A 27,037-nucleotide genomic window follows, 5' to 3' on the forward strand; every position below is an offset into this window, starting at 1 on the left:
ATTACAAAAATCAGGTATTTAGCCGATATCAGACCGACAGAAAACTTTGATAACAATCAAAATTTCCTTGAATCATTTTCTTTTGCCAACCTTTGGGTCAACTTTTGGGCAACTATTTAGTCTGCAGTGTGTGTTTATGTGGGTAAGCTTAGTCTACATTATACCGTGATTCATGTAACTGTAAAGTATTATAATTAGCTGTATTGTTTTAGACATTAACAGTGATGACGCAGGCGAAAGTATTTCGGCCTATTGGCAATTATCACACCTGGTTGTGGGCGTTTTCATTTGTTTTGTTGTAGGCAAATATGAATAATCTAATTTATTTTTAAACTGGTTTCTACACGTGGTCTCAAACTCGTCACGGGAGAACTACTTCACGCATCCGGATATAAACTAACCTATAGCCTTTCTCGGCTGTAGCGTTTTTCAGATTAGCCCGTTCGAGCAAACAAACAAACAAACTCTTCAGTTTAATATAATGTAGTACTATAAGAGCTATGTATAATAATATCTGATGAATTTCAAAAGGTGTAATGTGATTTCACCGTGAAAACTCAACAGACAGATACATAGAAAGGGGCATTTATTTTATCATTTACAATACTACTAGGTACTAGTTTATTAGTTTAGCTTTAATTTGTAATGAATTAGAGAGAACTAGAACTAACGAGACACGTTCATACCAAACTTGTGTACTTCATTTGGGCACCCAATTTGCTAAATAGACAACCAAAATATTTATTTGCTAAAGCAATAGAACACTTTTTAATTACCTAGGATTCAATTAACTATATCTAGTGTTAAAATTTAAATTTATTTCGTTAAATTATTTGTAACTGTCTCGTGTTTTAATTAAAATAGATTTTGGGCTCTCCCTCGATTATAATTAATTATAAATTGACAAACTGGTGATTTAGTAACAGGTACTGACGGTAATTGAAGTTAACATACAAATGCCACTGGTAGATTCTGTAAGCATAGGTATATCTTACTGACCATCAAACTACGGAAATTATTTTGATCCGGCCTATTTTGTAGATTTTGTATGATCGGGACGGGAATAGCCAAAAACCCAGTTTGACAAAGGGTGTTTGTTAGAGGCAGATTATTATCTATCTACTACGAATATACTAGTATAAGTGTTTAGCAAAACCTAGTTTATTCAGTCAGGCCAAAGATAAAGATTAGGTAGCCACTATAATTACTTTTATAATAAGCTTTTAAGAAACTTTGTGAATGTAATTTGTTATTAAAAAACCTGGCCTTAATTTTAAAAGACTTCCACTTATCACAGCTAAAAAAATAAGACAAAAAAAGCGGCGATTAATTAAATACATAAATCTTTCATAGCTTCTAACCTGAATTCTCTGAAATGATGTCAATTTACATAGTTTCAAAGTTAGACTGAAAACTATTTCAGCGCTTTTCCAGACAGTTTGATTAAATCAAGGTTTATTAAGAAGGTTAGTTAGTTTTGAAACCTTCAAAGATTTATTTGTAAAAGATTGAGTTACACGACGGGTATATTGGGTTTCCCCAAGTTACTGGGTTTAGGAAGTCAGATAAGCAGTCGCTCCTTGTAAAACACTGGTACTCAGCTGCATCTGGTTAGACTGGAAGCCGACCCCTACATATTTGGGAAAATGGCTGGGCAGATGAACATGATTGAGTGACACTAGGAAATGGCAGATCTTGTTTTGTTTCATTTGTTTACAAAAAAAGGGTTCCTGCCATGTCACATTTTCTTTCATTTTTCCCTTAGGGTAATTGGTCGCAATTTAAAAGGGAGCATTAAATTACAGATTCTCCATGACAAAAAAAATATTTTCCTGTTTTATCTTCACTCCAAAGATGTCCTTTTTATAGCAGCCATTAAACAAAAATACCCATGATGCGGAAAGGTCACTCAAGAAGGGTCCATTTGCATTTTTTTAAAACAAAATGGTACATAAACGACGTGTAGGTACTACCATACAAATTAAAAAAAGCTGTAATTTGAAAATTACTTTAGTCAAATAGTTGACCTTAGGGATCCAATGTAAATTGGCACAAATTATGTGACTCTTACCAACGGCGGAGGAAAGCATATTAATCAAATCAAATACCAGTTTTCGAACAAGACAGCCCTTAAATACCGCCCTTGACCACTTCCTGTATGTTTTACTTCAGAAGAATAAGTGGCGCAACAGACTCCCCAGTTAACACATGTATAAAATAAGTAGATTAGAAGATATTTGCATATATTGTGAACGATCTCATATTCTCATGTTCACAACCAAGCACCATGTAGTGAGGAATATCCTGCTTGCTTTATATGTAGGTAGTTTCAATATAATACTGTAAGATACAAACAATGTTCTAAGTTTGGAGGAGAATAATCGCCTGGAGCTGTCTTGTTTAGTTCAACTTATGTATTAAGTTACAAGGCCTGATCAAACATGGAAATCATATTTGATTACTTTTTTTGTTATGCACGGGTATATATTAAGTACAGACATATATTATGTCTGAGACAGAGAGACTTAATTAAACATAAGAATAGTAAAATATAATATAACGGTACATGATACATAAATAGATATGTATCCAATGAGCAGTAGGTAAACTTATTTTAAGATTTTGGGTCATTTATTTTTCGATTTAAATATAATTTCAAAATATTTTTTATTTTTCGCAAACTGTAAAACATGTATGTTAGATATATCTAACTAAATTTTAAATCTAATATAACAATGTATATTTTTTAACCTGTTTTAAATCATAATATGACTATGTATATTTTTTACCCTTTCGAATTAATCAGGCAGTAAAGGTCCCTGGCTAGCCAACCAAAAACGTGAAATATTTCAAGGTAATGAAAAAATAACAAGCTCATCAATTTCATATCCCATACAAAGCAAAAAGTATTTAAAAAGAAAATACTCAAGTATTTGTGTGTTCAGAAAGCAATAAATTACTCGTACATTTTCATGTCTGAATCATTAAACCCTGTGTAAATTCAATGGCCGAAGTTGTAATGAGCAAAAATAAATGTTTACACATCTGTAACAGGAGACGATAAATCGTTGAAAAATATATACTAATTGATTTTTCCAACGTTGATCAGCAATTTGGCAGAAATATACTTTTTATTTGATAAACATTTAGCTCATTTTAAGTTATTTCTAATCCGGACAAAAATCCCATCCACCTTAAATCGATTGACCGAAACAGACAAATATATTTTAGGTATTATTTAAATGGAAACAATAATAGTAAAAAATGGAGCTTAAATAGTATGAGCACTACGTACCTGAATCTTCACTTGTGGGAATAAAGTGGAACTGAAATTCATTGGCACAGAAAGCATACACATACAGCATTCTTGTCACTTTTAATTAATTAAACACTATGTTTGTTAATAAGATAATTTAACGTTATTAGAGCTGAACAATATCAATTATAGCATCAAGCCAAATTAGAAGATAATAAGTCTATCAACAGCTTTGACTTATTGTATTAGTCAATCAATACAAATTGTATTTTGAGTTGCTACATCTTCCGTCATTTAAAGGTTCTCTCTTCTATAAACTAATATAATAAAGAGGAAACATTTTTTTATTTGATTGTTACCATAATCTTAACGAATTTTGTTATTCGTTATATAGTATATCAAGGTATGTGTAGTAAATAAATATCGCTGACGCTGGTGAAACCGCAAGGAACGATTAGTTCTTATCTTCTCTTACACTAGTCTAATTAATATGCATTTTATTCTACTTAAATGCATCTTTCAGGCAATGAATCTCAGTGTCGATCCAATCACGTGGATAAATCTAAAGTATCTATGTGTCAAATCCATATTTTATTTAGTGAAGAGTCCTTACTATCTATTCTCATACTGTTCACCTAAAATTCAAACCAATTTAATTCGTTACCATACTTCCTACTCCTAGAAACAACAACTAGAATTAAGATAAACGTATAAAACTACAGCAACACAAATAAACTGAATAGCTGTACACATAGTAAGGTTAAAGAATTGTATCATGGCGAAGGCCGGGACCTTGAAACGCTAGAACTAGAACATCGCTTTACATTATGCGTAACTGTTGCTAAATGGAACAAGCAAGCATATATCCTAGACATTGATGAGATCAGATGCAACTAAACTATATGCAATTGAGTTATATTGGCAGAGACAAAGCGGTGATTCTAGAAACTCCTATAATTTTCATATCTCTTCAACTTTCTTTCTATATTAAATGTACCACATGTATGTACAACATAATATGAAATGCTAAGAATTGAGAAATTAGTATCTGTAAAATCAATCATCTCATTAATTACAGCGAGTCATCGCTGATTTTGCATTCAGTCACCTGAAAAGTTCAAGGTCACATTACAGCGAAACTGACAAATCTACGACAAAGTCCAAGAATACATGCAAATAAATAGCTCCCCAACTTCCTTTGTCCACTCATCAAGAGCCTCAACTACTAAGAATTATTTAGCACAAGTGTACAAATAAACAAGAAAGAGATGATGTATCATCAACGGCGACCGGCGCAAGCGACTAGTGGCCTGTGACGTCACGCATTCCGTGTGGCGACTCACTCCTTCACGGCCAACTTTATATTTGGAATCGGTTTACCTACTAATGGTAGGGCTGCCAGTTTACTGGGAAATATTTATGAGTTGAACTTCTAAAAGTAGAGGACGATGTCTGAAAGTGGGGACAAAGGTACACAACAAAGATTTGAGCATTGATGCCGCGTGCTTTGGAGTAAACCTTTGGAGGTTTGGTTCCTTTATAAAGCTTAGAAAGTTTCGTGTGCATTATTTACGATGGAGGAACCCCTTAAAGGGTTTTGAATGGACAAACATGTACAAAAAAACTTCAAGCTTTGAAGGAATCAAAGAACACTAAGGTATCAAACACCTTCAACTTTCCGATGCTTTTAACACCAAAGTTAATTATTCAAGTTTGCCTTTGTCTTATAAATTGTTTTATCCAGTTACCAAGCGACTTCCTTATATAAGAATTTGAGGTAGTGGTATCCCAAAATGGTTTTATCGGAAGCTTATTGTCATATCGGTCAATGTCCGGTGATATTTATTTTGACATAACAATGGATCTTACGAACCGGAACTTTAATAACCAAATACCAATCTATGGATCAGATGGACAAAAGATTGAGCATTCGGACTCTTTGGAATAACTTTTAGGCCGATGTTCGGTCACAGCCTCAGTTCTCGAATGAGACAGTAATCCGACAAGCCTGAAAAGAGATCAGGCCGGCAACTTTGCATGCATCCGAGTCACATAATTCCAGACTACTTAGAGAAAGGAAAGGTTATTTCAAAACAAGTCAAGCGTTTTCGATCCAACCCGGGAAACGAACTCGAGGCTATGTGCCAATGACGCCATTACACCAAGACGGGGATCATGAACATTACCGTTCCATGAAATTATATTATATTCGATGATAACTAACTGATACTTTATCGGTGACCAGTGAAACCGGGCCTGTAAATATTTTTTTAAAGGAAAATCACACAATAAATTAAATTTTGTACATTTGCAGTAGTTTGCAGAATTGGGACTGCTCACATGTGAAGTAAATCCGATTTGGACAGCGACAATACGATTGTAACAGATTTTGTAGAAATGCAACGTACACAGCTGTACATACATTTAATACAAAGCTCATTTTATTATGAATATTTACTTTAAAACGAATTTTTAACTGAAATTCTGTTTAAAAAATATTATCCGTATCTGTATAATAATCAGTTAATTAAAGCTGTTCGCGACTGTTCTGTATTTTCCGAAACACTGTTCGCTAATTTGGTGAACTTTTTAAGTAGATTCAGATACGACAATATTGGTTGTTAAAAAAATGCTACTGAAAAAAATATTTTCCGAAGTCCAGATTTTGTATTTTGTGACAAAATTATGCCAAACAGACACCGCTGTCATGTCTACTAGTCTGAGTAGATAATATTATTTGCATTTCTATGAAGGCCGCGCCTATATTGAAGTAATATTCCTCGGGGAAACAAAATTACAAAGATGCAAACGGGAAAAAGATGCGTTATTAGAATGCAAGAATGTGAGGAACTAACGTTTTGTTTTAATACTAAAAACTTGCTACAATGAAAAAATATTTAAACTTCGTAGCAAGTTTTGACGCCCATACATCGTTCAAGCTACACTTTACCCTTCTTTTGTATGTGTGCGTAGCCCGTAGATACATCTACTGGATAGTGCCTGCGTGTGAGAAAATAGTGTTCATATTTTTTCGGTTACATAAATACATTACAAAAGCCCACTGACATCACACACATATTTGAAATCTAACCAAGAAGTTCCTAATACAAATAAAATTATTACCATAAATATTATTTACGGTAATTCATTTCAAAACTTGGCAACCCTTAGCGTTCCTTTCGCCCGCCAGTGCTTCCAATGATGCGTAATTAGTAACATAAACACATTGGTTCCGTACCCAACCGAATATGGAATTGGAAAACGGGCTTGACAGAAATAAACATTGGAATCCTTCGCAGATGAACTGTTTACGTCTGTTTTGGATTGACGCGTTTTCGAGAAATATTGACGTATTTCGCGGTTTTACCCGCGTCCTGGGAATATTATTCAGTATTCGGATAAATCTGTCCATGTTAAGCCTATTAAAATTTATCTTATACAGAATTAGCCGTCTTCCCACGGTTTTACTCGTGTCACGTGGGAGCTACGGTCAACCGGGAAAAAATATGACCCATGTTACTCGGGAAGAATGTAGCTTTCAACAGTGAAAGATTCTTTCAAATCGGTTCAGTATCCTACAGGATCCTATAGACCTCTGTGAGTAAGCCAGACTAACAACTAATGTAATATGAGCGGAAGTTTAAAAAATAAAAAGTTCTTGTTATGTAGTTAGTATTCGCTATGACATAGAATTATAAACTTTCGTCGAAAGCAATCTGATATGGTCTAGAAATTTTCCACAGTTTAATGCAGTTCTTTTTTTAAACGAATTCAAACTTATATTTTACATGAAAAAGTATTTTCTTTAATCTAAAATTTCTCATAGTAGGTAAACGTTAGACTTTTGTAGAGCATTAAATTTAAATTACTTAGATTAAATACAACACATTAATTCTTACTCGAAAATCAAATAAATCTACGGAGCGAATTTATCACAATGTCAAGAACAATTGAATTAATTAAGACACTCTTTAACAAAATTATTAGGAGTCTATTCCATAATTCCTAATTAATTTTCATTAAATTTTGAATATCAGCAAAGAGTGAATACTTAGCTTTTAATAGAATAGGAATTAAGTAAGTGCCAATTGAAAAGTCTCAAACGCTTTTATTTAATGAAGAAATCCGTTTTCCTCAAATGTCTTGTTATGTTACTTGACTGTACTTATTAGTATCAACTGAATGTATAACGTAATAGTCGTCTGCTTATATATTTATATACCTCTAGATATATATGACTGGGTCCTGAATGTCATTTAAACATCTTTGGCAGTCGTTACGGATAATCAGAAGCCACAAAGTTTAACCAGCAGTCCTATCAAGTGGTATCCGGATGTGGATTGCCCGGTTCAAGGTCAATCGCTTCATGTAAAACACAATTTCTCAGCTACATTCTGCAAATAATACAGTGTTAGACACTATGCACATAGTGGAGAAAATGGTATTACTGTGTAATGTAGAAGTTTTATACCGATAGTTTTAATTAATATTTTTTCATGAGGTTGTCAGTTCTGCCATCGAGCCCGCCAAATAAACGACACAAGCAAAAGATATTTTATTTCAAATAGAAAATAGCTTCCCGTAGTACTTTTCCCTTAGGAAAAAGCGAAAACTACAGAATGCTTCCACAATCCTTGTTTTTTATTTCATATCTTACAAAACACCAGCATTGGTATTGGTTTACCTCACAGAGAAGCCGATGGAACAATTCTCTCGAAATCTGTGGTCCCTTTGAGTTCCAGGAAAGTTCGTGGAAAACATAGTTGTTTGAATGAACCGCACTTTGTATAATACAGATAACTATTTTGTTTAATATATTGCGGTTTAAGGTTCGTAAATATTGTTAGGATTTTATTACTTTTAAAAATATTGTATGGGCATGTAATGAGGAGGGATGATACGCATGCAACAAAGTGTGTGCTAAGTATGAATGTAGATGGATGGAGAGGAAGAGGAAGACCTAAGAAAAGACGGATGGATTGCCTGAAAGATGACATGAATAGGAAGGGAGTGAGTGTCAGTATGACGAGTGACAGGGGAAAATAGAAGAGGATAACATATTGCGCTGACCTCAAATAAAATTCAGAACAGGACAGGAGGAATAAAGTAGAGATAGATGGCATACGTGCGATATATATTTTCTTTTGTATGAAACAAAAACCTACAAAAATATTTCCCAGTACCCACAATTTTAATTAAAATAACGAACAAGGATATTATTTTACACTCGCAGCTTTATGATTTTGGTTCCAATTAGAATTTTGATTCTACTATCCTCGAGTTCTGACTTATCTAAGGGTTGAATGAACCTTTTTAATGATGTTGAAATAATTTAGGATAAGTTCCCGTCAATGTGCGAGCTATTAATATTGTAAGCTATACTGCTATTAATTTACAAAAAATATTATTTTCTTACGCATTATAAACATATATTATGGACCCCTCCCCTTTAAAGGGAAGGATAAAGGAGTAAATACCGGTAATAGGTACATATCTCCCATACGGGAGTATATAAGACAGTATATAGGGAAGTACATAATTATAAATTAAAAGCTACGGTTTAATTTTGCGAAAACGTAGAGTACTTCATCATTATGTATGTACCGTTTTTCCGATTACGTAATACTTTTTGATATTAATCGGATATCCTCTTAATAAGAAGGAAGAGCCTCTTAATCTGAAGGGCGAAATTAAATAAATTGCGAATAATAAAAACATGTACTGTTAACAAAAACAACTTCCTTAATTGATCCATTTAGCTAATCGTTCGAAAGAGATTAACAATTAATTTTCTCCTACCACCGCATTTTTCTCAAAGGACGAGGAAGTTTTCCCTTTAGTTCCAAGAATTGGATATGTCTACACTATACAAGTATGTTTTGTTTCATTCCCGTTATTGCAGAACAAATAAATCAAGGTTGCAATTTTCTAGATCGTTAGGTTCAATATAATACATAAGAAAACGATCGACATACGACTTACAGCCAGTTTCTTCATCAAAGGTAAAAGCCAAAGTTATGTCATAAAGTAAAAGTAACGGTCAAATTCGTTTTATCTATTAGTTTTGCTGTTACTTTAGCCTTAAAAAAACGAATTTAACCGTTACTTTTACTTTATGAAATCACTTTGGCTTTTACTTTTGATGAAGAAACTGGCTGTTATACCAGCATAATATCGCCTAGACTCTAGAAAATTGGTCAATAATATTTTTGAGGTATTTTTTACTTTATCCATACAATCTTATGTTGCCTCATTCGTAAGCCCAATACCTAGTCCAAATGAAGCTTAGTTCAACTGATTCCATATGTCAAAATGTAGGCCAACTCTTGAAAAAAGAAATTGGTTTTCTAGTAGAAAGTAAACACATGGTCAGGACATGTACTGTTTATTTTGTCCCAGGAAGCTTTTTACGGGCTTGCAAACGTTTCAATCTTAGATCATCTAGCCAAATGGAGCCGCCATAAGCTCTGATCTCTAGGTGAAAAAAATTGCCAATTTAAGCGCGGCCCTCCCTCTTTAATGCAACCAATAATGATAGCTCGCTTGTGCAATTTTTAATCATCAACATCCTTAGGTATAACAACTAAATGATCTAATTTAGTATAATGCAGAACTTAAGCTCAAACCCTGTTCCCGATGCGGATTAGTCACTACGCCACTACTTTAAATGTTTTATTTTTTCCATCTTTTTTTTTTGTAAAATTGAATACCAAAACTTAATCAGGTATGACTCACTTGAGCAATACTTGAGGCACTTACAAATATAAAGGCACGAAGGCGTCTCCAGTTGGTTCTCTTTTCGAAGCGTTCGGATCTTGGAAAAGAAGATTCAGTAATAAATGTGTTTCGGCCAGTATGTGACACATTGGGTTCGTTTTTTCTCGTATTGTGACCTCGGGTTAAAAGGATGTGCGCTATTTGTCAGCCATTTATTATAACGTACTGCGGGTTCTACCATCATGAAACCAGGAAAGATTTTTGGTTGCGAAAAAATGTTCTAGTATTTTTTTGAACAATTGAGATGGTCGCGAGTACATTTGTTTGTGTTTCAGCAAAAAATATTTGTTGTCTCTATTGTGACGAACCATCCCTTATTCAAATGTCACAGGAATATATCGTTGTATTTACATCAAGCAATATTATTTACTTTTCTAAACCATTTTTAGAGCATACAACATCTGCTAGCAAACTGAAAAAGTAAAGAAAAATCTCAAGTAACTTGACAATTAACTTTTTTATATTTTTTTACAGATATACACAGTAATCTCAGACAAACTCGTCGGAATACTTTTAAGGACGAGGAAACATCAGCTGACTTACTTCGAAGGCGAAGTTCTATTCCAGGTACGGTATTTGTTAAACTTTCAGCATTATCCTTAGAAAAAGCTTAGTCGGGATATTCTAAACCTTGACTTGCTTTGACACTGTAGAAGAAAATGAAAAACTAACAAGTATTAACAAGGCTACTGACAAAGTTTTGGAATATAAAACTTTAGTATTATTAAAATAAAAAACGTGTAGCGTATTGTTTTAAAGAGATGGTTGTCGTTACGGTAAAGTTTGAGCCCATAAGACCTAGGTATAGTGTATTGATTTAATGCCACGGTCTTCGATACGGTATAGTTTCAGATCAGGAGACTTAACAAGAGGCTAAAACTGGAACACATCACTTTATTTTGTCTTCATATAATTCCGTTCAATATAAAATTGAAACCAGATAATTTATTATTATTCAATTTTCTTTGCAAGTATTCAAACATTGTTGAAAGGGTTACATACCCTCAGCTAAGGGTAAAATGGAGGCATTTCATCTTAATTCATATTCTGGATCAGTCACAATGTCTCCTATCGTGGAATGTCAAGGGCAAGGGCAGATTAAAAGGGTTGATTTCAATATAAAATAATTAATTGGAGTTTAGTTTCTATTTAGTGTCCTATTTGTTTCTTCATTATCTGAACGGTAAAACCCAAACTCTAGATGAAAATACTTAAAGACACAAGAAGTTATAGGGGTACCTTTTTTTGTGCAGTTGACAGTTGCCAATATTTAATGGAGTATAGCATTTTATGTACTGACTGACGGAATTGTCAACTGTATAAAAAACGGTCAGACCATACTACTATTATGGGCAAGTCGCTTAATACCCAAGCAAAGCTAGTCTAAAATATTTTAAAGCAAAGTATTTCCTACTAATCCTGAAGAAACAATCTCCAAGGACAAGGTCTCTTTTAACCCTTCGCTACAACAATAAACACAATACAATTTCCTTTGTGTAGCGTTCACTAAAGTCCGGAACAAAGGGTTAAAATATCTTGTATATTATGACATTGTACATACACACATTACTTATATGAAACCGTATTTAGACGATTAGATATTAGCAGCTTTTGTCTGTATTATTGTCCTTATTATTTACACGTTAAATACTTTATTTCAATGACTTCCTTGGTTATTTATCGAGCAAAGTGGCGAACTTTCGGGAGGCTTTGTCCAGCAGTGGACATAATTTCGGCTGAAACGACCTTTGTTTATTTATTTCCTAACAGAGTAAAAACATTAGACAAATTCAAACCAGGGCCATTTCCCAGTATTTATTTAACACAGAGATCATGTTTACTCAGAACATAATAACATAACTGGGACAAACTGCAATACGATAAAAAGGAAAGTTCATTAATAAGAAACTTTTTTTTTCAGAAACGAGACGACGATGTCCCAGTTTTTCTAATGCAAACGATGCAGGACATCAGAGCATATTGCGATAATAAGGCTCTACAAGCAAGAAGATCTGTGTCGCCTATGCCTCAATAAGTATAAGAATTAAGAAAAATAAATTTAATAAAACCTCCTTGTGTTGACTGCAAATGGCTGGAAAGCGAGACAAGAAAAAAAAAGCGGTACAAAAGTATAAAAAGTCGAGACATTAAAACCTTCTTTTTAAAAGTCCTTTTCTAAGAAATATATTTTTAAATGTGTATTTTGAATATAGAATGTCCAAACTGACGTTGGTGTCAACTCGTAAAATAAATGTGCTTTTAAGCAGTTCAGTGATTTTTTGAAGAAAATATGTCAATATATTTTTCAGTTTGTACAATCCATACTTAATACAGAATATTACAGAAATATGTAAATAAAGAGAATTGCTCGCTCTCGTTACAATATTTGCCTGCCGATAAGTGATACAAATATTCGTTTTGGAATATGATAAAATATTTTCTGTTACAGCAATATTATTGTATGAAATGATTTATTTTTATTTGTGTTATGAAAACGTTTTTTTTTTTTTTTTAAGTTTATATTGATATATGCAAAAGTCATGTACGATTATCGAGCATTTTTTTTAATACTCTCGATTGATCCTATTTTAGATTATAATCATGAAAAAATGAAATAAATAATTTATTAACAATAAAAAACAAACTAAGTTTCCACAAATAGAGATGACTTGAATGTAAATTGAAATTGTTTTTCATTAATTTACATGTCGCGTTTGAAATTAAAATGTTCAAGAAAAAATACGTTTTATAAATTCTGAATTAGCTACTACTATATTAAATAAAAACAAAATTCGTGTAGCCGGCTTTATTTTCTTTTTTCAGCCGTTTTGTTAAAATCCTTTGATCAATTAAATTATTCTGTCAGACAAAGCAAAGAAATGCTTTTATTACAAAATCAAATTGATATGCCATCTACATGTGAAATGCTGGTTTTAAAGATTTTTGAAAAAAAAAAATACTCAAAAAATTTTAATGTATGCCATCACCCACTTTATTTAAACTGATTTCTGTAACAGTATCCTACATACAGAATTTTTGGATTTGTATTTCATCGCAAAGTTATGAAAGAAATAAAAAAAATCTACCGATTACTGTTATTGGATTACATACATATAATAAGACAACTAACCAAAAAAATACTAGTGTTGTTACTAAGTTAAAATAAATTAATAATATTAATGATAGATGTCATGTTGTGAAGAAGATTTTAAATGTTTTAATGCCCTAACCAATGTATGTGACACTTTGTAAGACCCACTAATGTCTAGGTACAGTCAACTTCAGGTCAGTGGTAACAGTTTTATAAGAAAATCGTATTGAGTTAAGGTGCATAACAGTTACCACTGATGTGCTGTCTACTGTAGAGGTAGGAAGCAAAATATGTCAACAAAGAATAATAATTTATATTCAGTAATTTCATGCTTGAAAGCATAACTACTGCAAAAAACAGTGGGTTTTTAGTGTTTGAAAATAACATCTTAGGAAGGTTAAAATAAGGTTGAAAATTGATTAGGTTAGGTTATAGAAAGATATTTGTAAACAAGGGACCTTTTGTGTAGTTTTGCGTTTTGCGATTCGCTTTTGTTTGCGATGTTAAAAATTCATTGTTATATTGACGCACACTGACGCAGACTCGACTGTTCTACGTATTATTAAGATTACAGTATCCAGTGCTTTACTTTTCTCTGAATACATATTATTTGATACAAATGTAATCTATCAAAAAGTACCTATGTTTTAAGGTCTTCAAAAAAACTGGACAACAATATTTTTTTAAGCTTGTATATTAATTTGAAGACATAGAAATACCTAATCACTAATTCTGTGGCATATTTTCATTTAATGGAAAATATAAGATTTTCATCGCAATAGACGTATCTATCGAGATGTTAAAATAAACGTCACTTCGAGTCTGTGTCAGATTGCATCGAGCCTTTGGCTTGTGTTGCAAAAAAAGCTTTTTACTATGTCAAAAATATTTATTATATTTTACAATAATCAGGCCGAGAAAAGTGTTGTCTCGACATTGGTCCATAGAAAATATAAGGAGTTCTACAGAACTTTCATACTAGTGGATTTTTTGCGAGTTTGTTTTAGGCGCTACACATACCGAGCGACAAAAAACTGTCACGCAATTTGACAGTGTCATTTTAAAACCCGTGGTTGTCAATTGTTACCTACCCGTACGATCCACTCGGAAAAACTGAGAAGTAAATCCACTAGTATGAAAGCGTTGTTACGAAGGAAAATGATCACTTGGCGTGAACCCAACCCTCAAGGTTGAGTGTGAAATTTAATGTATGTTTATCCTTTAAATATAATCTTATAATGGCACATTAATCAGAGCTGAAACTGAAACCTTTTGTAAAACAATGTGCTTATTCCTTTCAGTAGCAAACCGTATCCAATTTCGTATGGAAAAGAAAATAAAATATTATTTGGATGAAAATGAATGTAGTCTGTAAATCTGTTGGGATTATTGCCTGATTATTTTGGTTTCTCTATTATATCTAGAAGTAAGGATTGTAATTTCTTTGAAGCCTGGTTGACACCATGTGACCTTTGTGCAATTAATTGCTATATTTTATTTGTTGATGTTTTGTACATATTATCATGTAGAATCATACGTTTATATTATTTTACTATGTTAAAGCGCTGTTTTGAGTTTCATTTGACAAGAAACTATAATTTACCAAATTGCCTGAACGGATAGTTGTCCATAGTTTAAGTAAATAATATTTTTGTCTAATTATTAAGAAAAAGTACATTATTATTTAATTGTACGGAATTTAAAATATATTAAAGTTAAATAAATTATTTTTAATACAATGTTTAGAATATCTTTGTGTATGTTTATAATGTACTAATATTTTTGAGAATCTCTTTAGGTTTTCATGTGAAAAAGTCAAAATATTAAATAGGTATCTAAGTAAGAAGTAATATAAAATAAATAAATTTATGAAAAAATAAAGTATTAATGGTTTTGTTGTATGTTAAACAAAATTAATTTCTGGGAATTTAATGTTGATTGTTTGTAAGTTAAATTAATTTGAAATTGAAAATAGATTTATTTGAATCATTATTGTTTGAACAAGTATTGTATCTATTGAATTGAAAAAAATGATCAAATGTACGTTTTCATATCGGATTTGACAACAATGTAGCATTTTATATTTAAGCCTATCTAGTCTTTGTATGTAAGGAATAATACTTGTGTTGAAAATAAATATTATGAATTTGAGGATTATTTTTTATTCCACCATTCTTCCAAATCTAGTGGAAGTAATCTCATATAATAATAAAATTCATGATCGGGAATCGTGTTTGATTATACCTAATGCTGGTTTGCTTGAACGCACTAATCTCAGGAACTACTGGTTCAATTTGAAAAAAAAAAATCAATGCTAGAAAGGACAATGCTCAAAAAAAACCAGGCCCGGCGGGTTCTTTTCTCATACTTCATGAGCATTGTCCTTTATCTGGATAACCCTTTCCGGGTTAGTGCAGAAGTTCCCACAGGATGCGGATAAAATCGTTGACAGAAGCTTGTTAAATTCTGTAACCGTTTAGATTCAGAAACATCTAAATTGCAAATGTTCAGGTTATTGATCCCTTTGTATTTGAGAACCAATTCTCTTAGTTTGTGTAAATCCAGATTTCTATCAATCTCAATATTACTTGAGGCTTATTATTCGATCCCATTACTTTAGGAAATTATTTGATGTTTGATTTAATCGCTATCCCATTTGTATATTTCTGAGATAAGATGGAAACTGAAATTTTCTTATTTAATCATGATAATGATTGTTCTTCGAATTTCCTTTTCTGGCCGATATTATATTTTCCTCAATGTATTCTAGACTCGGAACCTCATCATCATCATAATCTCAGCCTTAGGACGTCCACTGCTGAACATAGGCCTACCCCTTGGGTCTCCACAGATACTTGTTGGAGGCGACCTTTATATGGTCGTCTGTCCACCTTGTTGGTGACTCGGAACCTACAGATCTACATAATACGTAACTAAGCATAACTAGCCTTGTAGTATGTCTTTTCTCACTAGCTTCTCTAGTAACTGTAGCTCAAGCATCTATTCACAAAATTTCATTGATATCGGTTCATTAATTATGGCGTGAAAGCGCGACAGATGGACAGTTACTTTCGTATTCCTAATATTAAATAAGATTGATATAATTTTTTTTTCTTATAGACAGAGAAAGTTCAAAATATGCGAACTATAAAAAAATACTCTCATATTTATAAACTTACAATAATTGTTTTGACTTCATTTACCTGCTTTCAAAGGATAAATCACCACCATCCAATATAGTATTCGAGTCAGTGTAATTGCCATTACTCCAAGTAAATTCAAATTTCCACTTACGTTTGCAATCCAGTGCTTGTGTCTTATTCATCTGATAAAATAGGTGATTGATATGCCCAAGACGCAGTTATACCTACATAAAACCCTCTATTTAATAATTTTTCTCAAGGGGATATTAGGGCCCTATAATATTAAGCTGGATTTTGCTAACACCTGAGCTGAATTTATAGCTTTAATGATGCATTTGCTTGGGTCTTAAGACCTTGTCTGACATTTATACTTCTTTGATAGTCGTTAATAATCAGAATCCAGAAAGTCTGACTAGGTGCCAGTCTAACCAAGGGAAGAGTTTAACGTTCCTAGGTAACTAGGTTGAGGGGGTCAGATAGGCAGTCACTCTATTTAAATCACTGATGTTTGATGAAACCGGCCAAGTGCGAGTCGGACTCGCGCACGAAGGGTTCCATACCAGAGCAAAAAAATCACTTTTGTTGTATGGGAACCCCTCAAAATATTTATTTTATTCTACTTTTCAGTATTTGTTGTTATAGCGGCAACAGAAATACATTATCTGTGAAAATTTAAACTCTCTAACTATCACGGTTCATGAGATGCAGCCTGGTGACAGACGGACGGACGGACGGACACGGATAGAGGAGCGAAAACAATAGGGTCCCGTTTTACCCTTTGGGTACGGAACCCTAAAGGATAGACAGATAAAACATTTTTATGCAGACTTTTCTACCCTCTTCTGCAATAAGTTAAAAAATAAAGGTAAAAGGTTTTAATTGGTCGGCGAACCCGAGCTACTAGTCAACGTTAGTTTTTAGTCTCTAACAGGATTATCGGGTTAGTTATACTCGAAACTTAGTTACGTGATCGGCTTAAGACTTTCAGCTATTTACTATTTGGGCTCTAGATGGATTGAAAACGAACTTTAAATTAAAATAGTTTTCAACGAGTAAAGCCTACCTTCATCACCTGAGTAGAAATGGTTAGAAGTGTTTGTTTTTTTTTCATCATCCAAGCTTTAAATGAACTTAATTTGTGGGTTAACAAAAATAATTAAAAAGGGAACATAGTAATTGGTTGAGTTTAGCGTCCTGCCCTGGATACGTCGATAAGATGTATTGCTAGATACAGGATTTGAAACAAAAGGGATTAATTGCTAGGTACTTACCAAATACCGGGAACAAGGGGATCACCAAACTATATCACTTTCCGTCGTTATTCACTGTTTTACTTCGTTTTTCATCGCGCGCGCAGTTATTGATGCCAGCCGGCCATTGCTGAGATTCGAACTGAAGTTGCTTGCTTGATGTCGAGAGGTGGCGCTAGAGATGCGCAGTTTTGGTGGCACTCGGTGGCAAAAGAAAATATCCCAAAGCCTGTTTAGTAATGCTTCTATCGACTTGAGAGATTACATCGGCGAAAATAATTAATAATTTACCTACCTTCACCAAAATATATCATACAGTTTAAGTTCATTCCTAGAAAGTAACCCTACCAAAACATATCAAAACCAAAAATGGATAAGTTCCAAACAAAATGACAACGCATAAATAAAATGTTTGTAACGTCCAGTCTGATTGGCTAACACTGTCTGACCCACAAATTCCCTAGGGATGCCAGATTTATCTCCGTAAAATTCCAACTTCATAGTGGACCCTTGCTCACTCCTCATGACACCCCAGGGACGATATCGAGATATTTCTGGCTAGGTTTTATTTTTATTACTCATAAAAGTGAGAGAAATTAAGCCTGCATATTTGTACATTTGAAAGTCAAAAATAGTATAAAAAAGTTAAAAAAACTGATGTAGAAAAAAATTAAGAATAGCTTTTTCTTAGTAAATAGGAAACCACTGAAATTAACCTTTTTTCTACGTTTGAAGTAGAAGCGTGTTTCCAAACTCATACTGACTAAAACCTGTCTTTCTGGAGCCCTTCCGTCATGGCAACTCTTTCCTACAATCCTGCCACTCTATCTATGATGGTTAGAATAGAACGTTCGTGATCCGGATCATCCCTATCAAGGTTTTCAGGGTTCTGGTAAATCCAGTAGGTACACAAATCTAGAGTTATAAATATAAAGCAAGACAATGACGTATATTATATGACGTATATTCTTTAAATGATTGATTTTTGAACAAAAGAACTGATAATATCGTCTATAAGATTCGAGAAAAATCTGAATAGCATTATTCAGTGTATGAAAATTGGTATGAAATAAATGTGTTTTCAATAAAGCGAAAACCCTGTAAACGTCGTGGATTTTAATATTCATTGATGTTCAGTTTGATTGTTCGCAATTTTTTTTAACCAGTTTGATGTCACGAATCAATATTTATTTTGCTTGTTTCTATGATTGATTCTGATTTAGGTACTTAAGTAACACATCTAATATTGTAACCGTTATTTTTTTAAATCGATCGAAGACCTATGTATGTCTTATAATTTTAATCCGGTCGTGTCAGATTGCCGTCCCATCGGTCTATGACAGTGACGGCACAGTCAGTGCACTTATGTCCTGCGCAGTTGGCTAATCTCCTTCCATGTGAACAACCGCCGTAGCCGATAAATCGGCTAGGATGACATCATCATCATATATTTTAAATATTTTTTCGGTATCTACCTGTACCGTTACGCGAACTAACAAAAACCATGTTATTGTAGTTTCGTCTTCAAATCACCTCGGCTAATTGATATCTTAAAACTTGAATACACAACTTATTAATTTCAAGGACTCTCTTTGAGGTCTTAAATAAAAATTATACGACAAAGTACTTTATACAAAATAAATAAAAGCCAATTAATTATTAATAAGAAGTTTATTTTCTCAAATAGACTTAGTTATTCATTATATACAATTTGACATAGTAACATGACAAGATTATGTACATTGGTAGGTAACAAATTGGTACAACAAACATTTATTTACCGTACGTCAATAATAATAATATAATTACTTGTATTAAAAAACGGCTATCACAAAATTTGGCATGCGTGTTTATGACATATTTCAATATTAATTTCTTTTAACATCAAACGTTTTTGATAGACACACAGACTGTACAAGGACTCAATTAATATTTAATTTTATGTTCAATATTTTTTTATATAAAATCATATTCATTATTTTATTCATGCAAGAACTTTAGTATGAGCAATTGCGAACACCACTTTTATAAAACGGTGATGATGAAAAACGTTAAAATTAAAAACAAGTTATTCTGTGAACAATTTTGTATCTTTCAAAAGTTTTAATACTTTAAGAAATAGACTTTCATAAATCATTCCTAGATATGTGTCTAAGAAAGAGAATTAAAATCTTCAACGACTGTCTTTTTATTTCATTTATTAATCTTTTTGGCTCAATGGATAAGATAAAATGTGTTCATATTAAAGCTTGAAGTTCTTTCTCTAAAACTTTTTAATGTGTTTTACATGTCCAGTGTCTATTTTTTTAATAAAACTTTGCATTAAACCTTCAAGTTTTTTAATGCATTTCAACCAATCTAATTTATAATTGAGGCAGAATATTTTTCTTAAACGAAACTTTTTAATGCTTATTTTCATTTTGAATTAAAAATAATATTAATTCACGAAATATTTCACAAAATACAGAACAATATCTACACTAAGATGGTCATGGTCTTACATTCTTACACAATAATTTTAAAGTCTTAAAATACCATTTAATCTAATCAGTAACCACTCCAAAACTCGTAACAACATCCTTTAAGAATATTTTGTTTCACAACCGTTTTCTTATATTTACAAATCGAGCCACTACGCGGTACAAAAATAGACTTTCACTTGTAATTAATAGAGTTTAAAATTCACTTTCCTGGATGAAGGTTCCAGGTATTATTGAGCGCTACCTGAAGTTCCTTTTGGGGGTATGTAGGACGAATATTTCGCAGCTCCGAGCAGCTTTGACTACTCTGTCATCTATCGAATGTTCTGCCCAATGAGGTATTGGGTCTGAATTGACGCTCGGACGAACCGTTGATAGTTCCTCAAAACGCACCTTGTGGCGACGGACGCAGGTTAGACGAATCTGTGGACAAGGATTATGAAATAAGTGGTTTGTAATAGTTCGTGCCTTGTGCAGGTAACTCTGTTTTGAAGGCAAGGAGGACAAGTATACTGAAATAAGACATTTTACAATGAGTTCAGGTACTTTTTTTTTCAGACTCCAATTTTGATAATGCCAAAACATATTTTGTTGATATACACTCAAAAAGCATTTCAGCATGTAATATTTTTTTCTCAAATAATAATAACCTAAACCCTTGTATTAATAAAAAAAATATTTTCAAGTTATCTACGCACATAGGTATTATTTGGCAGGATAAAGGCATTGGTAAAGGAATAAAAGCTCAGGAAAAATCAATACAGCCACATTGTGCGTGACAACCTCGTAGGCTGGAAAATAAATACCATTCAATTGTCAGCTTCATATAATTTTATTTTTCTGCGGTCCCAGTTTATTTTCTTACTATGTTCTCTTTTTTACAATTTGGACCTTTACCTCCTAAGTATATCAAGACTTTTAGGTGCTACATGACCTTTTTCAGGTTTCTCTAAAGGTGACATAGACAAGGTGAAACTATATAGTTGTGTATGCACGTGATTAACAAAGCTTTTGCAATAGGTATCGGAAAAACCGCTGATGTGAAAACGCTGTAAAATTACGAGAAACGCACAGCTATCAATCAAAATATTATAGGTAACGTATCGTATTATTCCGATTTATTTTCAATCAAAGTAAATCTACTATATTTGATAAACTATGTACATATGAATAGGTTAAATTCTAGCACCACAACTTCGAAGTCGGTGAGAGATTGGAGAAGCACGAAATGCTTTAAACGGCTACCTACGGTTTGAATTCTGTAGATATAAAATGACGGATTGACGGATACCATACAGTTTAGTTAGAACGAAACATTTGTTTAAATAGGTATAGATACCCGCACAGTGAAAAGTTTTAGTCGGTTGATGGTTTATTTGGACTCATAAATCAGTATGAAAATGAATGGTACTAAGCACACTACAAAGATTAGGTATTTGGCTGGTATCAGACCGAATAAAAACTGTGATTGGAGTCCAGATATTATTTTAAATTTTTGCCAACCACCGGGTCAAAGACGGCCAGCTGTTTAGTCTGCGTGTACTCTAAGTATATTGTTATACTAAAAAAATACAATTATTAATTAATGCAACCACATATCAAGTTCAACAGCTGTATTTAGTTAAAGTAATAGACTAATTAGAGTTATCAAGTAATGACTGTGCTAAAAATATCTCAAACGAAATAATTACAGTTAATATTGAACCCTTTGTTATTTTAAGAACCACCAGTGATGTTATTAATTAAGAGCGTGTACGTCAACCGCGCGCCATTTGGCCTAAAATGGTACTTTTCAAACCACTGTTTCTCAGTAACTACTTATCCTATAACTATGTTATTTTTAAACGGTTTTATTTAGCTCACCCCGTTTGTTTTATTATTTATTCTTGGGTCAAATTTAGTAATTCAAATTTCACCCTCTTCCTGTCAACCGATTAATCTGAAATTTTGTATACACCTTTAATTCCGATGACAATACAATATAGTAATATCAATAACATTGTAAATCCAATATGGCCGCCGGCACAAAATGGCGGATAACGTAGATTTTATCAATCCCATCAATATGGGTATCAAATGAAAGGGCTCAACAAGCAGAATACAATATACTATAAAAAATTGAAATCCAAGATGGCGGCCGCTACAAAATGGCGGACAACGTAGGTTTTATCAATCCCATCAACATGGGTATCAAATGAAAGGTCTCAACAAGTAGAATACAATTTACTATGCAAAATTGAAATCTAAGATGGCCACCGCTACCAAATGGCTGATAACAATTTTTTATCAATCCCACCAATATGGGTATCAAATGAAAGGGCTTCACAAGTAGAAAACTGTCAGTAACTCCAGCGGGGCCCAACAGGGCCAAGGCTTGTCTGGGCTGCGAGATTGTTCGAAAGAGTTACCGCGGCCCTGGTACATAAAAGGCCTACGACGGAACAAAACGGTTTTTAGTCAAGAGTCTGGCACTCCCTCACCGCTTCTGATCCACAGCAGGAGAAGTGATGATTTTTGGGGTTGTTACAAAAAAAAGTATCTGGAAGGGCTATGTATTGAGGAATTAGATTGTAATAAATTGTCAGGTAAGAGACCGTGTAATAATGATGCACTAAATGAATTAGATAGAATGAGGAATATTCGGTAGGCATTTTAATTAAATACTAAAAACTAGAAAATAAAAAATCGGTAAAAAAACTTTTAAGTTAAACGGTTTTATCTTATGTGTACTGAAAACTAGAAAATAAAAAATAGTTACTTACCTGTCAACCTACGTAGGTGGTCCCGGTCATATTAAACTAAAATAAAAACGTGGGGCCCCTGTGAAATCCTACCTATGGCAAAGCATATCGTTATACTTTGGTAGATCATGAGCTCGGCGTTCGCTGGTGAAGCCGCTACGGCTGATTATTGATTGTCAAAATCTCCAGTTACGATTATAGTAAATCGATGCAATCCACACCTATTATACCTCTAGAAGAAAGTACTACAGCAATAGTTAATGGGCCCCACGTTTTTATTTTAGTCTAATATGACCGGGACCACCTACGTAGGTTGACAGGTAAGTAACTATTTTTTATTTTCTAGTTTTCAGTACACATAAGATAAAACCGTTTAACTTAAAAGTTTTTTTACCGATTTTTTTTTAATAACGCAAGGTAATTTCACTGTCTATATAGTTAATTGAACATAAATTTCAATTTGTGTAGTTTAAATACTTAAAACCCCTATAACGTAACAGATGTTTTATAAAATTCCCGTTCAGCGTCTATTTCGAAGCTTAAATTCATGTGAAAACAGTGGCAAATCTAATCATATTTATTTTTTTACTCATAGACGAAATCCCCATGCCTATAGTTAGTTGAAAACATTTTTTGATTTAGGTCTCTATCTTTCAGAAAAAAATATTTTAACAATGTGAAAAATTGTGAATTTCAAATGCTTTTTTTACCTATCTATCTTACTTAATTTAATATAACAATTATTTACTATAGTACTATAACTCTTTCTTTAAAACATAAACTTTATATTATAATTTAATCTCTCGTTTTTATTTTTTTATAAATTATTTAAAAACTACTATAAAACGCTGCACGCGAGTCAACTCAAACCAGACCGCCGCAAGGCTTCACAGAGAGAGGACGTGTCGCTCCGTCACATCGCGTAGGGTGAATAACCTCTGCCGTGGATACCGAGAATAGAGTACATTTCAAGCGCGACCAACAAATCTTGATACATTACTATTTTATTTAAAGCTCAATTTTGAAGCATATTTTTTTTTATCGATTGAGTTGAAATTTTGTTTGAATGTTCAGTTTTAATGACAATGTCCAATATCCAATATGGTGGTATACCCAAGATGGAGAAACAAATGTTTTTAATGCATTCCTACGATATGGGTATCAAATGAAAGGGCTTGCTATGAATAACTCAAAATCACTTATTGCAGATGTCTGTTACCAATCGAGCTATAATTATTTTTTTTTTCATTTTGGATGTACCCAAATTTTGACTTTTGATCTCGAATAACTTTTGAAGCATATAGGATAGATAACTTAAAACTTTATTTGCAATGGTAAACCCAAGCTATTCACCAATATTTGGCTTTCCGGCAATTGTTGTTATTCGACCACAATTTTTCGGTCTGGATGGACTGGACCATTCATATAAACAATCAATTTTTCAAATCGGTCCAGGCGTCTTTGAGAAATCGAGAACAATCAAATTGAGAACAATCACAAAACAATCTAATTGAAACCTCCTCCTTTCTTTTTTTGAAATCGGTTAAAATACAGAAACTCTTAACATTGTCATTAATCATCAGTCGACTATTTAGTACTGTTGAAAATTGTATGTAATATACAGAAAGTGCTCAAAACCAAGGTTTTCATAGGTGCCCGATTTTTTTGCAAAAGAGTGTAAGTATTAACGACTTATTTTCATGCTTTTATATTTTAGACATCCATAGACTTACACTATTTTCCCGCTATTAACTATTTACTAAATAATATATTTTTTGTTCTACCAATTTCACTCGAAAGGATCAAAATGGTTTGTGTGACTATACGTGAAGTATGATAGGCACGCACACAGCCGCGACGCTAGTCTGCGCGGTTTTTTGCGTTGAATTACCTAAAGTTGACATCGCGCGCCGAGCGTACACGCTCTTAATATACTAAAATAGCAACGCTTTTATTTTTATGGTTAAAATATACACGTATTGCAAACTACTTCATTAAAATAGTTAAGTCACATGAATTCTATAAATAAATTAATAAATAATTGTGAATATGCTTTTATTTTTCAAATAATAGGTGCTAGATTTTTTTGTTTGGCTATAAATGAGAGTAGATAATGAGATTTTGTAAATCTTTTCATTGTCCTGCTGTCTGAACTATCTCTTTTTAGTTTAATTGGGGATTTCAGAGCTTTAATTTTATAATAGTGATCTAAACCTTTACTATGTATATCTATGGGTAGATACCACATTTAGTTCTTTGTTTTAATATATCGGGTGTGTCGTTCACAATCACATTAAATCTAATCACATATACTTTATGATATTCTATGGTGAATTGTAAAAAAAATAAGCTAATCCATTCAGTGGTTTAGCCTCAGGAGTCATTTTTCGTTTTTCTAATTTACAACATCATATGTAAAGCAGAGATAAAGTTAGGAGTATCGAATGTTTTGATCAGTTGACAGCTGTCAGTTTTCAAGGGAGAGTTTCAGTTGTTTGGAATGACTGACTTTTATATGGTGTTCTAATTTTCGCACATTTTTATTCTGTTTACTTTGTTTGAAAAATGCATTTTTTTATTTTTACGTATTTTTCTTTTTTCTTTGCGCTAATCGACATATAATAACCAGTATATAAACGCATTTCATTTAATGTGATTGTGAACGACACACCCGATATGTAGGAGATATATTCCTGATTATAACATTTTTCTCTAAGCCCGACCACAACTATTTTCTAATGCAACATTGAGACTCATTGCAAAACAGTTTCAAGCCGTCCTTTAATTGTTTTTTCTTGTTCGAAGTATCTTGTCTGATAAAATGTTGATGTCTGCAATTCTCTTAATCCATCGAATTCTATCGGGAAACTGTTTTTAGTTTCTAGAAAAAGTAGGATTCGAATCGTGAAAGGAATTAGAGGAAAAAAACGATTAATGTCCTGTACCGATTCAATAGTTAGAGGATGTTATCTAGGAAACGCGATTTTCGAATTAAAAAAGTTCTTAATCGAATTTGGATCTTAAACTGTTATGTCGATGGTATAAATTGCTGTAAGCACTAACGTACGTACGTAAGTACGTAACGTAAGTACGTTCCTATTTCCTTCATTTCAAGTTAGCTTCATAAATGTTATGAGGCTAAATGTTATGACCCCACTTATTTTAATTTCACAAAATATTTTAAAACAAAAGGACTCAAAATAAAATACCCGACAATGTGACACGAAGAATAATTCTCAAAAAGAATCTCATTTAGTTACTAAGTCTAAAAGGTTGTGAGGTTAAACGCAGGTCACAAAACCACGTGACAAATGAATACCTGTCTAGTTTCTAAGCCGTCCCATTTTTAAAACCAGTTTTAACCACAAATGGCGCAAAGCTTTTTGGAAAACATAATAATACGTAACAGAATTTTCAACCCTCATAGCCAAATCAAAACCAATACTCATTAGCTTGCCAAAAACATGAGTCTAGTTTTTGCATTGAAATTCATACAAAGGATTTTAGCCAACCATTTCCAAAACCAATACGCAGCGGTCAATTCGAAATGAAATTCCTTGAAAATTAATGAGAAACTAGCCAAAGTTCGATTGGCAAAGCTCGCTAATATTTTATGTATGAAATGTTGATTCATCTCTGTTGTAAATGATCGAATTTCTGAATAAGTTATTAAGGATTAAAATGAAGATAGAAACCGTTTAAGTTATGAAACTATCGAATATATGATATGACTATTATAAAAGTATATGACCAGCATTATTAAGATTTAGCTGTCTGTATACATACTTGTATAATTTCTAATTTATGGATTCAATGACCTAAACATATATGATAATAGGCCCCCGTTAAGCAGCGAATGATATTATAAGTCAAGGACATATGGAAATATTTATGGATTACCTATGGAATAAAAGCTAGTCACATCACAATAACTGTTAGAGGTCGCGCAGAATATGTAACGCACATAAAAAAGCCGTGCGGGAAAAAGGTACCAGAATGGACAAAGTGAGGAATGAGTAATTCAGAGGAAGCCTGAAAGTAGCGCCAGTGACAGAGAAAATGAGAGGTCAGCGTTTGTCCTGGTATGGGCATGTGATGAGACGGTGTGAAACGCATGCTACAAAGAGTGTGCTAAGTATGAATGTGGAGGGATGGAGAGGCAGAGGGAGACCGAGGAAAAGATGGATTGATTGCCTGAAAGAAGACATGAAGCAGAAAGGAGTGGATGTAAGTATGACGTCTGACAGAGAGGAATGGAAGAAAAAGACATGTTGCGCCGACCCCAAATGACTTGGGAAC

General features: G+C 33.0%; 2 protein-coding genes across 2 annotated transcripts in view; one reads left to right on the forward strand and one right to left on the reverse strand.

The window, feature by feature from the left end:
* Nucleotides 1-15,275, forward strand: part of LOC110384256 (actin-binding Rho-activating protein) — a 47,443-nt gene extending 32,168 nt beyond the window's left edge. The window contains exons 4-5 of the mRNA XM_021345455.3: nt 10,508-10,600; nt 11,955-15,275. Of these exons, the coding sequence (XP_021201130.1) occupies nt 10,508-10,600; nt 11,955-12,068 (207 nt within the window). The 3' untranslated portion in view covers nt 12,069-15,275. The remainder of the gene's footprint in view (nt 1-10,507; nt 10,601-11,954) is intronic.
* A 4,392-nt stretch (nt 15,276-19,667) lies between these two features.
* Nucleotides 19,668-27,037, reverse strand: part of LOC110384307 (adipokinetic hormone/corazonin-related peptide receptor variant I) — a 111,835-nt gene continuing 104,465 nt past the window's right edge. Inside the window, exon 8 of the mRNA XM_021345535.3 lies at nt 19,668-20,420. Coding sequence (XP_021201210.3) covers nt 20,238-20,420 — 183 coding nt within the window. The 3' untranslated portion in view covers nt 19,668-20,237. The remainder of the gene's footprint in view (nt 20,421-27,037) is intronic.

This window comes from Helicoverpa armigera, chromosome 17 (assembly GCF_030705265.1).
Source record: "Helicoverpa armigera isolate CAAS_96S chromosome 17, ASM3070526v1, whole genome shotgun sequence".
NCBI classification, from domain to species: Eukaryota; Metazoa; Arthropoda; class Insecta; order Lepidoptera; family Noctuidae; genus Helicoverpa; species Helicoverpa armigera.